We start from the raw sequence: 14875 nt of genomic DNA on the forward strand, positions 1-14875 counted from the left end.
CTGGTTTTGTTGAGCAGTCATGAGTTCACTTTGGAACTGTTTATTAGGATTTCCATGTGCACCAAGATTTTTCTTGTATGATGTGCAAGATGGGTTTTTTTTCCTTTCTGCCTGTACAAAAACACAGCATTTCAAGTGTGAGACTGAAATAGGCATTAGCCAGTCTTTAGTGCCACCAGTGTCGTTCATCTAGTCTGAAGTCATCCTTGGTTTTCCTGCAACTTATTCAGATAGCTACATGAAATGCACTCATGGAGAAGTCAAGATGAAGGTATCAGTATGCATGGTTATAACTGTCTTATTGGAGCCCTGCTTCATGGAGGAGTTACGTACTGTAGAATTTGAGATATCTACTTCATGTACTTTAATGCAAGTAGCTGTCATGCATTTGGTATTTAGGAAATTTAGACATTAAATTTTTGACTCTTTGTAAGAAAAATGCTGTTTAATTTTTAGCTTGAACAGTTGAGGTAGAGCTTTTGACATCCAACTTAACCAGACAAAGGGAACTGTGACATTTTCGTTTGCACCTAAGTTTTATACTGATTTCTTTCCTCATTTATGAGTGCTCAGACTCTCTCCTTTTAAAAAACAAAAAGAGGGGAGTGGAGTCTTTGTGGCCTAGTGATGTGAAATATGTGATGTTTGTCTTCAGAAATTTATTAAAGCACTGAAATTTGTTTATTTTGAAGGAGTTTTAGATATTCCCATGATCAGTTGGGTTGTAATGCTGGTGTCCAGACTACTGGATTATGTAGCTACTGTTGAAGATGAAGCAGCCACAGCCAAGAAACCTCTGAATGGAAAAGAGAGGGAACGCTTTTTGACAGGTACATCACCTTTATTATCAAACGTTCATTCTATGAGTATTATTCTGGGAGGTGTTCAAATAACTGAAGTTCATTTTCTATTCACTTGAAAAAAGAGATTTTAAGAGTGCATGTTGTGATCTTTTTTTCATTCTTGTCTACTTATTTAGATCTACATCTCCTTATAAATGTAATCTCTTTCATTTTTTCAAGTGAAAAATGCAGGATTGATTTTAATTTGTGAAATGTCTGTCTATTACCCTATGACCGGGACTTTACAATTGAACACGCACCATGTTGAGACACTTGGTATTGTGAGAAAGGGCCAGCAGTATGACTTTATAAATGTTTTGGTATTTGTACCCACTATCTTTAAATTGGTTTTTGTCTGTGTTTCATTTATTTAATAATAATAGTAGTAGCAGTAATAATACGTACTATATATTGTTGTTCTTGTTGTCATCATTATTGTTATTATTATTACTTTGATTAGCTATGGTTTTCTTCTAATATCTTTTCTAAAAATTAAAATAAAGCCTTTATGTTATGAAGATGTTTTACTATGTTTGCTTAGGACAGAGTTGCTTGCCTGCCTACGTGTTCTAAGAATAATGAAAAAAAGATGGTACCACTGCATTTTAATATCACACAGAAATACTATTATGAGTGGGGACAGTTGAATAATGCCAAGAGTTCAGTTTAGCTTGTTTTTTTATTACTTAATATATGGAGATGCTAACCATTGAAACATAAAGGCTTTTCTCTAAAGTTAAATGAGGGTTTAATAAGATGGATTAATTTTTAAAATTTTATTTCCATTAGGAAACCAGTGGAGTTTTATAAATAATAGCCTTCACACTCAGAGTCTGAGCAGATCTACTAAAGGCAACAGTAGCCTTGATAGACTGTATTCCCGAAAGATCAGAAAGCAGCTCGTGCATCATAAACAGGTGACTTCCTGCATGGTAGTGGCCATTTTCACAGAAGTGTGTCTCATTTATAGGATATCTCATTTCTTGAAACAACAGCTTTGGCATTGGGACTCATTCAGCCTTGCTTTTGCATAGGTCTGATTCTGTAGCTAAAGGCTGCCTAACTTCTTTGACATTCATCTAAAACCATGGGGCAAGGGATCTGCTAGAAAAACAGATGTTGGACTGTACTGTTGTACTCTATTGGACAATAAATATAATGTACTTTCTACATAAATCTGAGTACAAGCACCTAAGCTGTGATTTAAAAGTATTTTAAAAGCTCAAGTTACAGTTTGAACTGAAGATTGCTATCATGTGAACATACTGATCCTTTTAACATCTTATTGCTTTAATTTTCATTTATTCCTATTAACATTTTCTTTTAGCAACTTAACTTATTAAAAGCAAAACAGAAGGCTTTGGTGGAACAGATGGAAAAAGAGAAAATACAAAGCAACAAAGGATCATCATACAAACTTTTAGTAGAACAGGCAAAACTAAAGCAGGCTACTTCAAAGGTACGATGCTCTGAAACTGTAACTGACTTCTTGTCCTTTATGTGAAAAGACCTGTTCCTGCAAAGTCATTTTTGTCTTACTTTGACCTTATTACAAAAAGTTCTTTGATCATGGCTGATATCAAGTATATTCTAATACTGAAAAAAGCAGCCATCTGGAAACTTACTGCTCTGTGAAAAATAGTTTATTGTTCTACAGGATTCTTTTAGGTAGTCATGGCAAAAAATACCAATAAATTTGTAGCTTCAGGGATGCCAGTCATGTCATTAAACTTTGGATAACATGCAGCAATAGAGAGATAAAGTAGTACTTTATATGGGTAGCTTTTGTGCATGATGCTCTTCTAGATGCTTTCCTGGTTGAGTAATTGAAAATATTCATGTCAATGTCTGTCTTCCTGAACTAATAAATACGACTTTTGAGAATTGTTTTTGAAGTTTGTCATAAGCTCTTTAGCTTCCTGAAGGTACCCACCACTTCAGTTGTGGCATCTTGCAATAGGCCCCAGATATTGAGAGTCGATGATGTAGTTAAAGAATTGATTCGGCTACGAGAGGAGATGCTGAAATTTAGTGATTTCAGACAATGACAACATGGACTTTGCAGGGAACACAAAAAATGTGTAAATCTTTCTAGCTACCAAACTTAGGTGATATTTCTCTTGAATTATCAATATTTTGAGAGAAATATTTCTCTTGAAATATTTACTCCCTAGTTCAAGAAGTATTCATGTCTGTTAGGATGCCTGAAAATAGGTCTGTGGAAGGAGATTACATGATGTTGGACCTTACAGGCAATCTAAAGGAAATCTTAAAATTTCTAGTAATTTTGGAAAAAAAAAATCACTAGCATAAAAATAAAGCCCTAAATTTTCACTAACTGTACTTGTCATGAGCTGTTCTTTCCTGCACCATCTTCTGCTTTATTTCAGCAGGTTATACCAAGGTACTACTCCACTGGGGGCTCCTTGAGACACCTTTAAATGAGTTACTGACTGAACTGTGCTGTCCAGCTGTTTTAAGTCTCACTTTATATTAGCCATGTTGCATTAAAAAAACGTGTTGAACAAAAGATCTTTCCTCTTGTAGTTTCTTGTAGTTAAGGTGTTACTGCACCCTTGAAAAGTTGCATTTCATGCATGTTTTGCTATTTCGCCTACTAATCACTTTTAGTTATGACAAGCTGTGAGTGACATGAGACGTGTACTGCATTTAGGAGAAAGTGAAACCTTTGTCTTACTAAATAGCTCTTTCTTTGGTAGCTACTGCTTAAGTGAGATTATTAGAGGAAATTGGATTATCTAATGACTGCTAGTGTAGCTGATACAATGAGCTGAGCTGCTAAATGAATGCCCTTGGTAGATGAGAGGATTAATAAAAGCACCTTCTTTTCTCCATTGCATATAGGCCCTCTGTCAGAAAGGTTTTAGTTCAGAGCCATTATCAAAAATCAAACTAGTTCAATTTATGGTATGAATGATACATACTTTGTATCATGGCAGTATTAAGAAATTGAGAAATTCCTGATGATTTATCAAACGCGAAGAACTGAAAAGTCAGTGTTCTTGTAAATTTCCATGCTATTTTTATATGAAGTTTGTTTTATGGTAACTGTAGCTTTATGTCCATGTGTGGAAATATCAAAGAAACTTTGAAAATATGTATTTTCAATATGTGTTATAGTACACGTAAGGCTTAATTGGCACTTTTGCAGAACTGAATTTGATTATGCATTTGTCATCTGAGATAAGATACTGCCAAAACAAATTTCTGCCAATAATGCCTTCATTCCATTCCAGATGCTCATATATTTTTAGACTTCCTTCTATTTTTTTAAGGAGTTCCACAGTCTCTGTTATTGCTGCCACACTGATTCCAGTGGGAAAGGATTTAGAGATCAGTTTTAAACTGTAACTGTTGTTTCAAATTTAATTTCTGCAGCACTTCAAGGACTTAATACGCCTGCGTCGAACTGCAGAATGGCCTCGTTCTTCTTTAGATACAGAAGTATCAACAGCAAAGGAAACTCCAGAAATTGAACCACTTCCCTTTACACTGGCACACGAACGTTGCATTTCTGTAGTGCAAAAGCTGGCACTCTTTCTCTTGTCCATGGACTTTACTTGTCATGCAGATTTACTTCTTTTTGTTTGTAAGGTAAACATAATATGGAACATCACTATGTAGCTACAGTAGCAACCACATTACATTAGTTTTCTATTGCTGCATTTTTGCTTGTTTGATGGTAAGAATTAACTGCAGCACTAAAATGGCTACTCATTTCTGGTGAAGTAGTTTTTCTGATCTGTCACTTTTTGTGTGACTTACAATATTGTGGCTTCAAAATTGCATGGAAAAACTACCTTTAAAAAAAATATATCCATGTAATTACACTTGTAAAATTCTAAAGTATGAGCTGGTAAAAATACCTGATTTATTTATAAGCAAAATCTAATAATCATAGAAAATAAAGTTATTATATATTTTCATAGGGTTTACTATGAAGAGGCATATATTTATCTCTCTTATTTTAATAGGTCCTTGCTAGAATTGCAAATGCTACAAGACCAACAATTCATTTATGTGAGATTGTAAATGAGACTCAGTTAGAAAGATTATTGCTGCTTCTTGTTGGAACTGACTTTAACAGAGGAGACATCTCCTGGGGAGGAGCATGGGCTCAGTATTCTCTGACTTGTATGCTGCAGGACATTCTAGCAGGTTTGTTTTAAAATCATATTCTTTAGAAGGTATCTTACACTTGAATCTTTCTTCCTTTAGTATTTTGGGGGGGAGTTTATCACTATGTTAATCTGCTGACACAGTCTAAATAATTAAAAAGCCCCAAAAAAATCATAACATTTAGGTTAGTGTGTAAAAATATGATTTAAAATTGCAATTAGAGTAAGTTGAAAAGTTACATTGAAAAGTTAATTTTATGTGACCTAATTATTTGGTAATTATTCAGAACATTACCCCTTGAAGAAATAAGCCCCCAGAGGATTTAAAGTTACATGAAAAAAATGACATTGGCGTAGACACTGGGATGTTAATTTGTAATGGTAATAAAGTTTGAAATTAAGTTGTCTGCTTAATTTAATACCTAGGAGAGTTGTTGGCACCTATAGCAGCTGAAGCTATGGAAGAAAGTGCTTTGGGAGAAGATGCTGGAGCTTCAGCTGGAGATTCTGATGACTCTCTCCAGCAGGCCACAGTTCAGTTAGTGGAAACCATAGATGAGCCTTTGACACATGACATTACAGGTAAATTATTCCATAATTCTGTATGTGCGTATTCATTGAAAAGAGTAAAAAAACAATTTTACTCATCTATCAAGGTAGCAGTAAAAGACTTTTTGGTGATAGTATAAATAGTTTTGGATAATATAGGCAGATTGAGTAATTAATTAAGTTAGTTTTACATCTGGCAAGTAAAAAATGGTTATTTTTCATGTTCTTTTTAAAAAGGCAACTTGATTGCATATTTGAACTTTTTCCGCAAATTTTAATAGTAAAAAGGTTAAAATTATCTTTTAAGTGTATTATGCATCCTCGTTGTATAATTTTAACTTGCTAATGTTAATATTCCTTTCATGATTCAAGGTGCTCCACCCTTGTCATCATTGGAAAAAGATAAGGACATTGATCTTGAATTACTGCAAGACCTGATGGAAGTTGATATTGATCCTTTGGATATTGATTTGGAAAAAGATCCCCTTGCAGCCAAAGTCTTCAAGGTATGTCACACCTAAATTTTCAAGATAACCTTTACATGTGAGATAGAAAAGTCCTTACTCTCTTACACTTCTTCAGTAGTGGTATTTGTTATCTTAATCCTGCTACTAGTTTTTTGTGATGTTTAATGTAGAATGACAAGAAAGAATGCAAATATTCACTTCTCAGTTGACCACAAAACATTTTAGCTTTGCATGAAGATACTTGTGTAAACAAGAGGTTCTGAGTTTACTCACACGTTAGCACGTGTTGGAAACAACAAAAGCATAATAGAAAAACAAGATCTAGTCTTGTTCTTTTTATTAAGAACAGAGCACCATTTCTGTGACTGATCTTAAGATGAGTTTATGTTGTTAGTATTGTATTTAAAAAAGGAGGCCAACAGTAGCTTGTGCTCAGATTGGCTTCAGACTACGAAGAGAAGCAACTCACTTCAAAATTTACTTCACTGGGGAACAAGAAAATTACTAAGTACTTTTGTACTTAAAATTAAGGCTAAAAATACATATGTTGTACAATTACAATGTTCTCAATGTCTATGAAAAACCAAAAATATTTAGACTTTAAAGAAACACACTGTTCATAATGAAATATTGAGTGTCTTTTCTCTGTTAAGAAGGATAACATTTGGAGTTTTTCCATGCCTCTCACTATTGACTTAAACCTCTCATTTGAATTAACCTAAATTATCTGTCTCACCACTTGCTCAGAAAACACTGAAATTTTTTTCTGTATTTCCTCATATGTCCTTCCACCCATCACCTATCATGTAAACATTTTTTTTCTTTAAATCTCAGTCTACCACCAAAAATTACACTTACTGCTGAATTTCTGTGTTACTGATGTTTCCTGCCTTCTTTATTGTCCTATCATGTAATGTGGCAGTACTCTTTAGTCAGCTTCATCCAAGATGTCTTTATTGTCTTATTACCTGCTTTGATGTCTACCAAAAATCACCATAAAACTTCTTGATTCTTCATCCTTCTTAATATTTGCTTCCTTATCTCAAAAATAAAAGTTGGTCTTGGATCTTACCAGTAAAAAGACCAGCATGTGCAAATTGCCTTTATACAGTGTTACTTTACTTTTTTCCTTGTGTACATAGGCTTTGTTAGTGTCTGAAATTATGACACAAGTAGAGATTACTCAGCTGTTTCTTTTTCAGAGCCCAGTACAAATAGTCCCTGAGCCTCACTGAGGCTTCAAGGTACTTAATTAGTACAGTTAATAGTATAGTATAGTATTCTGTCACTATAAATACTTCCTCAAAATATCTGTGTAATGCTCTACTTCCAAATTTACAATATGGTACAAATGTGAGAAGAAAAACTGATGTTGACATTTTCAAATTGGCTTCTTGAATCTTTGAGGCAGGTAACTACACTGCTGGATTTTGATAATCACTAAGGATTCAGTAGCTTATACTGCAGTAAGGATTGAAACAATTTTCTAAAGCTATCAGAACCAATCTTCTAGTTTTAATTTTTTTTAACTTCCACGTTTGTTGTTAGTCATGAAAAGCTTTTGGCAATCTAAAGACTTGGCATGTATTGTTTTTCCTTTGTTTTTTGTTTATTTTTTAGCCTATAAGCAGCACCTGGTATGATTACTGGGGTGCTGAATATGGCACCTACAATTACAATCCTTACATTGGTGGTGTTGGAATTCCAGTTGCAAAACCACCTGTAACTACAGAGAAAAATGGATCACAAACTGTCAGCATATCAGTCTCTCAAGGTAAGCAATGAATTGAAGTTCTGTTCATGGTTTCTTTTCTGTAATGCTGTATTTGACACCTTAGGACAAGAAATTATTTTAGCAATATCTATGTATTTTAAGAGGAAAGAATTACATTTTATATATGCCACTTTTTTTCTTCCTGTAGTAACTGAGAGAATATAATGTGAAACTTACATTTAAAAAAGCCCAGCATAGCAGAAAATCTTACTTTCTAACATTTTGGAATGCACTTATAGGCAGTTTTAAATCATTTCTATTTTCTCAGGAAATTTTGGAAGCTCTTTTGTAGTTGGCTCTACCCCAAAGGAGTGAAGTGGCACACTTGTTTCATTTGTAGGAGTACTACTGAAATGGGTGATAAATTTTTCTTTTGCCACACTGGGAAAAAACAACTTTTTGGTTCTCATTTGAGAGCTCTTGCCTTAGGAAGAAATGACTTGAACATATGCAGATTGTCATGTGTGATAGTAAAGTAAGTGTGGAAAGAAATTTGGGTCTGTTTCACAGAAATACAATATTTCAATAATTACATATTTCAGGTCTGTAAGAACGTTATCGAAAATTAGAGGAACAAAGGTGAGATGAGCTCAGTTGTTCAGAGCATGGTGCTGATAACACCAAGGTGGTGGGTCCAAGGCCCATATGGGCCATTTTCTTAGGAGTTGGATTTGATGATCCTTGTGGGTCCCTTCCAATTCAGGATATTCTATGATTCTGTAATTATGTATGTCCTTGATATACTCAGTTTTACCTTTTTTGTTGCCTTCTGTAGCTTTAGATGCACGTCTGGAAGTTGGACTTGAACAGCAGGCTGAGCTGATGCTGAAAATGATGTCCACACTGGAGGCTGATTCCATTCTACAAGCATTAACAAACACATCTCCTACATGTAACTACATGTTGTCAAATCATTCTCTTCACATAATGATCATGATGCTTTGAAGTTTTTAGTAATGTGTTTGTAGTCACTTAGTAGCTGAGAAAAAGTTACACTTTGCTTGCATTTTCTTATTAGGCTGAACTTTAGAGATAGCTCTTTATTCAGATTTCTGATTAACTTATATGCCTGTATTTAAGACATTTTGTGAAACAGTCAATAATGCATGTGGATTATGCTACAAAGAAGGGAAAAATTTCAGTTTTAGGTTTAGGTGCAAGCAAAGATTAGGCTCCTGTGTGAAGCTTCATTCTTGGTGTTTGAAAATTCTTTGCATTTGACAGTTACACCTACTGAGTGATGAAAGTGAAAATACTTGAATACAATTTTGAACTCAGCTGTTCAGTGAGCTTTATGTTACAAAAACACTCAGTGTTTTACTTTTCAACCTTTTTTCAGTGAGTTGTGCTGCACATCTTGTTAAAATGTGTTTCTTTGTAGCCCTCTGGGTACTTCAGTATGTGCGCAGTCATTGGCTGAGTATGTAGTGATGGAGTAGGTTTAGTGATATCTTCGGAGTTTACTCTCTGGAAGTTCATTATTGTCTGCAACAGTTGCACTGTACTGGATAAAAGAGATGTTCCAATTGTTTGTCTTACCAGGGCACTGCTGTAATAGCTGTTAAAATGTATTTGTGTGGACTCTGTTCCAAACAGTTTTTGTCAAGATGGAAATGTTTGATATTCAAGTATGCCACTACTATGGCAGTCAGTAGTCCAACTGAACACTGTGTTGAAGATGTTCTTCTAATTTATAAAAAAGTGTCTTTCACTTAAGTACAAAATGCAGGAAATAGTTATGAAATGACTTCTGGCAACTTTTCAGAGTAATTCATGGGGGAATGGTGCCCTGTTTTGTTTTCTAGTGACGCAGTCTCCCAGTGGCACAGATGATTCCTTGCTGAGGGGATTACATGCTGCTAACCAAAATGCCCAGCTCATTGTGCAGTTGTCATCTATACCTATGCTGAGTGCATGCTTCAACAAACTCTTTTCCATGCTGCAAGTCCACCATGTTCAGGTAGAGAATTTTGAATTTTAAATGTTCTGATAGTATTTTTCTCGAAATTTGAGAGTTGTTTTCCACTACTTCTTGCTACCTAGGATTCAAGTAATCTGTTAGGTTTTGTGCTTCATTGCTTATGAATATGTCATGGACAACAGTACTGTAGTAGACAAATTAGAACAATGTAATAAACAAAGCTCTGAAAGCCTTTGTGAAAGCAGGCATTGCTTGTTACAGTGGAAAACTGGTATACATTTGCATATTTAAAAACAAGTTTGTATGTCCACTGAATGATAATTGTTTGCTTATTAATGAAAAATGTCACTAAGTGACACTTAATGACATTTGTGGAGGTTTTCAAAACCCAGTTGAATAAACCCCCAAGTGACAAAGTCTGATCTCTTCTTTGGCATTTCTTTGAGCAGATTGGATTGGATAACTTGCAAGGGTTCCTTCCTATCTGAATTATCCAATGATCCTGTATGGTAATAGCAAATTTAAAAGTTTGCTTTTTGAGAAGTCACTGGTTTAGCAATGCTTTTCTTGATTCATACAAAGGAATGCCATGTTTGGATAGAGTGGCTGACTCCATCCCTCAATTGTTCTTTACACGAGAAACTGATTTGGATGAGATGTTTAAACATCCTTGATGCTTCCCCAGAATATCTAAAGTTATGTTCCTCGGGGGAATTATTCAGAGTAAGCATTAGCATCTCTGAGGTTTCTCATTAGATAAATGGGCCTTTTGAATAATTTTGGTTGACTGGGAAACTGTCATTTTAATAACATTCCAAAAGCTTCCCTGCAAACCTGTAAGCCTACCTGTACATGTTACAGGTATAGGGTTATGATAAAGATATTTCCAAACAGTGTGTAAAGCTGCATTTTCTTAACACAAGTTTGAAGAAACTTCTTCAGAGAAATTATTTGGAAGAAATCAATTACAAAAACAATAGCAGAAGCATTTGCTAGTTAGGCTGAATTTGCCTTGAATATTATGTTTAGCAGAATTTTCAAATCCAGTGAAAGAGAGAGTGAGTGTGTGTGTAGTGAAATAGTAGCAGCTGAGAATGTAGATCAGGCTTTTAAAATTAAAATTTTGATGCTCTGGGGTTCTGAGTTTGTTCTCATAGTGGGTTTTTTTCCCTTTCTTTCAGCTTGAATCCCTATTGCAGTTATGGCTCACGTTAAGCCTGAATTCCAGCTCCTCTGGAAGTAAAGATAGTGGTGCTGATATTTTCCTTTATAATGCTAACCGAATACCTGTTGTTTCCCTAAACCAAGGTAAAATACATTAAATATGGGAAATGAGTTTGGGTTTGGGTTTTTTTTAAATACTCAATTTTTAATAATAAGCAAAAAGTATTGCAGTAAGTATTTTTGATAAGATCAGTGTTGAGATAATTTCTATGTTCTTATTAAAGAACTCTTGGTCTCATTTTCGTCTTAAAGTGGAAAACACATTGCTAGAGTGTATCAGAGAGTTGATTCATTCAATTTTTATAAAATGGTAAAATGGTAACATTTGTGGTTCTTAACTCAGAATTATTCCCAAAAGGACTCATTAAAATATACTTCTTAGTCTGAGATGAACTCTGCAACTGTACGCATTTTTCTGACGAATTTAATCTCCTTTATACCATCCTATGATCCCTCCCTTAACGAAGGGGTCAGCAGAGTGGGAAAGCTCCATTATTGTTGAGCATCAGACTACTAATCTAGTATGAAGGCATGCTGAATTTTTTTTTTTTTCAATTTGTTATATATTTAATTAAGGAAGTCTATGGTATCTTGTGGTGATAATTATAAATGTTAATGTCTGATATAATGAACCTGTTACACTGACTTCCTGAGTACATTTGAAACGAGTTTCTTTGTATCGTTTTCTTTGACATGTCAGGGTCTGTACACTGTAGAAAGTTCTGTGGGCCAGTTCCTGTGAAGCGTTGGTGAGGCTTCTTTTCCTAATTTCCTGCAACAGTGGTTGCAGGAACAGTGACAACAGTGGTCAAAACAAAATGGATGCAAGGAACAATAATATTAACAACAATAATCAGCATAGCACCTTGCAGTAAAAATTAGAAATTTATAGTAATACCTTGAAGATTAAAACTTGGAAAAAACTGTTTTTCTTGACAGCTTCAGTAACTAGCTTCCTGTCAGTTCTGGCATGGTATCCTAATACTTTACTCCGGACGTGGTGCCTTGTGCTTCACAGCCTAACACTCATGACAAATATGCAGCTTAATGGTAAGTTTGTTTGGTTGGTTTTCTTATGTTGACAGTTTTAGAGATGTACAAATGAATGTTGCTTCCATCAGAAGACTTCCAGAACATTCCTTCTGTCATATGCATGCTTTTGTTCTCCATTAACTTCGGGCTTTTCAAGAGTGAGCTCCTTGAATTGCTTATACCGTGGGAAGCAGAAACCCTTATGGTAAAAGAAAATGTCATTATAAGTAAGTCATCAGTATCTTCCAAAAAACATTTTAGGACTAGCTAATGATCTCTGGGAATTAGTTTTGTAGTAGGAGAAGAAGTAGCAGAGAGGAGTGATTAAGTTGCTGTGAATGAGACTGAAGTTTTTCTAACAGAGTAGGAATATTTCTGTAACTATGCAGGCACCAGTCACTGCTTATATTCAGCTATCTGAAAATAAGCCCCCAGCAGCTGAATCTATTAAAATAGAAATCCAGCCATTTCATTTCCCTATGCATACCAGAAATATCTCACATTCTCTATATTGCTCCATAACACACTAGAAATAATCTCACTTTGGGAATGAGATTTTGCCACAACGCTGATAGAAATTAAAGGAAGTAGTTTTTAAATACTGCCTATGAATCTTTTTTCATATTTGCCATTTCAAGTAATTGACTTTAAGATGCACTTTGTTCGCAAAATTTTTACTTTCTGTGATGTTATTTAGAATTCAGTCTCACAAAAATCTGCTGAAATTTTTGCCATCAGATGAAGAAGTAGAGCAAAAAACTAATGAAAAAGACTTAGGCACAAACTGAGACTTCACTCTTATTCATAGTATTTGAGAATAGATCATGGCCTGATTTTTGGAATAACTGCCTTAATTAACTTAGCACATATACTGTCAACTCTTGAGTCAGTCACACCTTATCAGAAGGGATGATCACATTCAGACCCATGTGTGAATGTCCCTGTAACTCCCCCAGGGTGCAGTTGTACACCTGAGCCAGTCTTGAAAAGGAGAACATTGGCATGATGGCATTGATCAGAAAGCATTGTCCCACTTCCACAGGATCTGTTTCATACTGGGCTTTTTTCAGGCTTTGAACTGATTCAGTATACTAGTACTGCAAGAGTAAGGCTTCACATTTAGTAAAGCTCATTTGTTTGATCACTGAAGGGTTATTTTGATTCAAATTCCAGTCTTCAGAGTTCTTATCTGTTAAGCTCCCTACAGTTTTATTCTGAGAAGTCTTTGCATGTGCCAGGAACAAAAATACTATGATTGTTTACAGGATAACAGAACACTTGGTCTCTGTCTGACAAACTAAAAAATGCACTAGAGCCTTATTGAAGTGTTGGACTAACAAAAAAAGACAAATCAAAATGTCTGTATCTGTTGCACCTGCAAAATTAATCTTGATTTTCAGGAATACTGCCTTAGCAAGCTTGGAACACTGTGATTAGATGGTTTTGGGACTTTGTATCTGTACTTACCGGAAAACTCAAAATTGTGGTCCTGAGTAAGCAGTTTTTGGTACCTGATTTAGCTGACAATGTTTCTACGTCATGAAATAAATATAAGGGTTTTGCACTAAAATTACTTGATTTACATTTAATGTTCAAGATTACACACGTAATTTTTATGTCTTTATTTTTAAGCTGGTCCAAGCAGTGCCATTGGAGCTCAGGAAAGTACTGCCCAATTGTTGGTGTCAGATCCCAACCTTATTCATGTGTTAGTGAAATTTCTTTCTGGCACTAACCCTCATGGAACAAATCAACACAGTCCACAGGTAATGAGCAACTAAAATAAGAGAAACTTCTTGCAATAGGATTTCAAGACACTTGACAGAAATACGTGTTCATTCACAATGTATTATATCCTTGTCTTGTTTCTTCTTCTAGTTATAGACTTAGTTGGTTCTGGTGAGCAGCCATAGAGAAATTCATGTTGTTGATACACTCTCAGTAGTGCTGGTATTTTTTCACAGCTCTCTGGAGACTTGCCACAGGGAGAGGATGCCATATGTGAATGAAGTGTTCCATTCAGTTACTTTCCCAAAGTCTTGTTGGGTTGGGATGAAAATGCCAATGAAGATTAAGTTTTAATAGCTAAGAATTCCTGAACTTAAAATTATACTTCATTTTCTTCCTGTTTCTGAATTCATGTGGTATCTGCTGCCTCTCCTAATTTCAATTAATGTTTTCTTGTTTTTTGCCATCATTGAAATATCTGCGAATAGTGTTTTAAAAAAAGCCCAAGTGAACTTAACTGTAGCTAGTATTTGCCAGGAGTCTCAGTTTGAGAGACAGAAAACACCTGGTAGTTCCACGGGGTTTTCTTCCAGCAAATTTTCGAGAAAATACATAGTCATTTCCAGAACTTGAACACTGCACAGTGCCATTAAAGTACTTACTTAAGTATGTACTTTGTGAAAAAACATTCAAATTAGCACAGAAGTGGATTCTGTATGGAGTACAGTTTGCATTACTGAAAAGAGAGTCTCAAGCTGAAACAAAGACAAAGAACTGAATTTCTTGCTTTTGACTCGTGATTAATAATAGAAAAATACATAATATAAATGGATACAGATTAGTTTGTAAAGATGCTGTAAAAAATTTCAAAAATCAAGTTAAGCTATGAAATACTTTCCTGTTCTTAGAGGATGTAAATGTTCTTGAAGACATTTTAGTTGTATATAATTCTTCCTAAAATGTCTTTTCTTCTAGGTTGGGCCAACAGCAACACAAGCTATGCAAGAATTTCTTACTCGATTACAGGTGCACCTCTCTTCAACTTGTCCTCAGATGTTCAGTGAATTTTTATTGAAGTTAATACATATACTTTCAACAGAAAGGTAAATCTTACATGTTTGTTTTTCTTTCATGCCCTCCTTTTCTTTAAAATCTGTGTGATTGTGAATCACACCTCAGACGTGTATCTGCCGTGTCAA

At 34.9% G+C, this 14875-nt stretch overlaps 1 protein-coding gene across 2 annotated transcripts in view; it reads left to right on the top strand.

Moving 5' to 3' along the window:
* The window catches only part of BIRC6 (baculoviral IAP repeat containing 6), a 176040-nt gene that overhangs the window by 66583 nt on the left and 94582 nt on the right, over positions 1-14875 (top strand). For both annotated transcript variants that reach the window (XM_066546647.1, XM_066546648.1), the window contains exons 32-45: positions 693-830; positions 1632-1759; positions 2170-2301; positions 4242-4457; positions 4838-5021; positions 5408-5563; positions 5903-6036; positions 7618-7771; positions 8547-8663; positions 9577-9731; positions 10874-11000; positions 11856-11966; positions 13581-13714; positions 14652-14779. In XM_066546647.1, the coding sequence (XP_066402744.1) occupies positions 693-830; positions 1632-1759; positions 2170-2301; positions 4242-4457; positions 4838-5021; positions 5408-5563; positions 5903-6036; positions 7618-7771; positions 8547-8663; positions 9577-9731; positions 10874-11000; positions 11856-11966; positions 13581-13714; positions 14652-14779 (2014 nt within the window). The remainder of the gene's footprint in view (positions 1-692; positions 831-1631; positions 1760-2169; positions 2302-4241; positions 4458-4837; positions 5022-5407; positions 5564-5902; positions 6037-7617; positions 7772-8546; positions 8664-9576; positions 9732-10873; positions 11001-11855; positions 11967-13580; positions 13715-14651; positions 14780-14875) is intronic.

Source organism: Molothrus aeneus, chromosome 3, assembly GCF_037042795.1.
Source record: "Molothrus aeneus isolate 106 chromosome 3, BPBGC_Maene_1.0, whole genome shotgun sequence".
Taxonomy (NCBI): Eukaryota; Metazoa; Chordata; class Aves; order Passeriformes; family Icteridae; genus Molothrus; species Molothrus aeneus.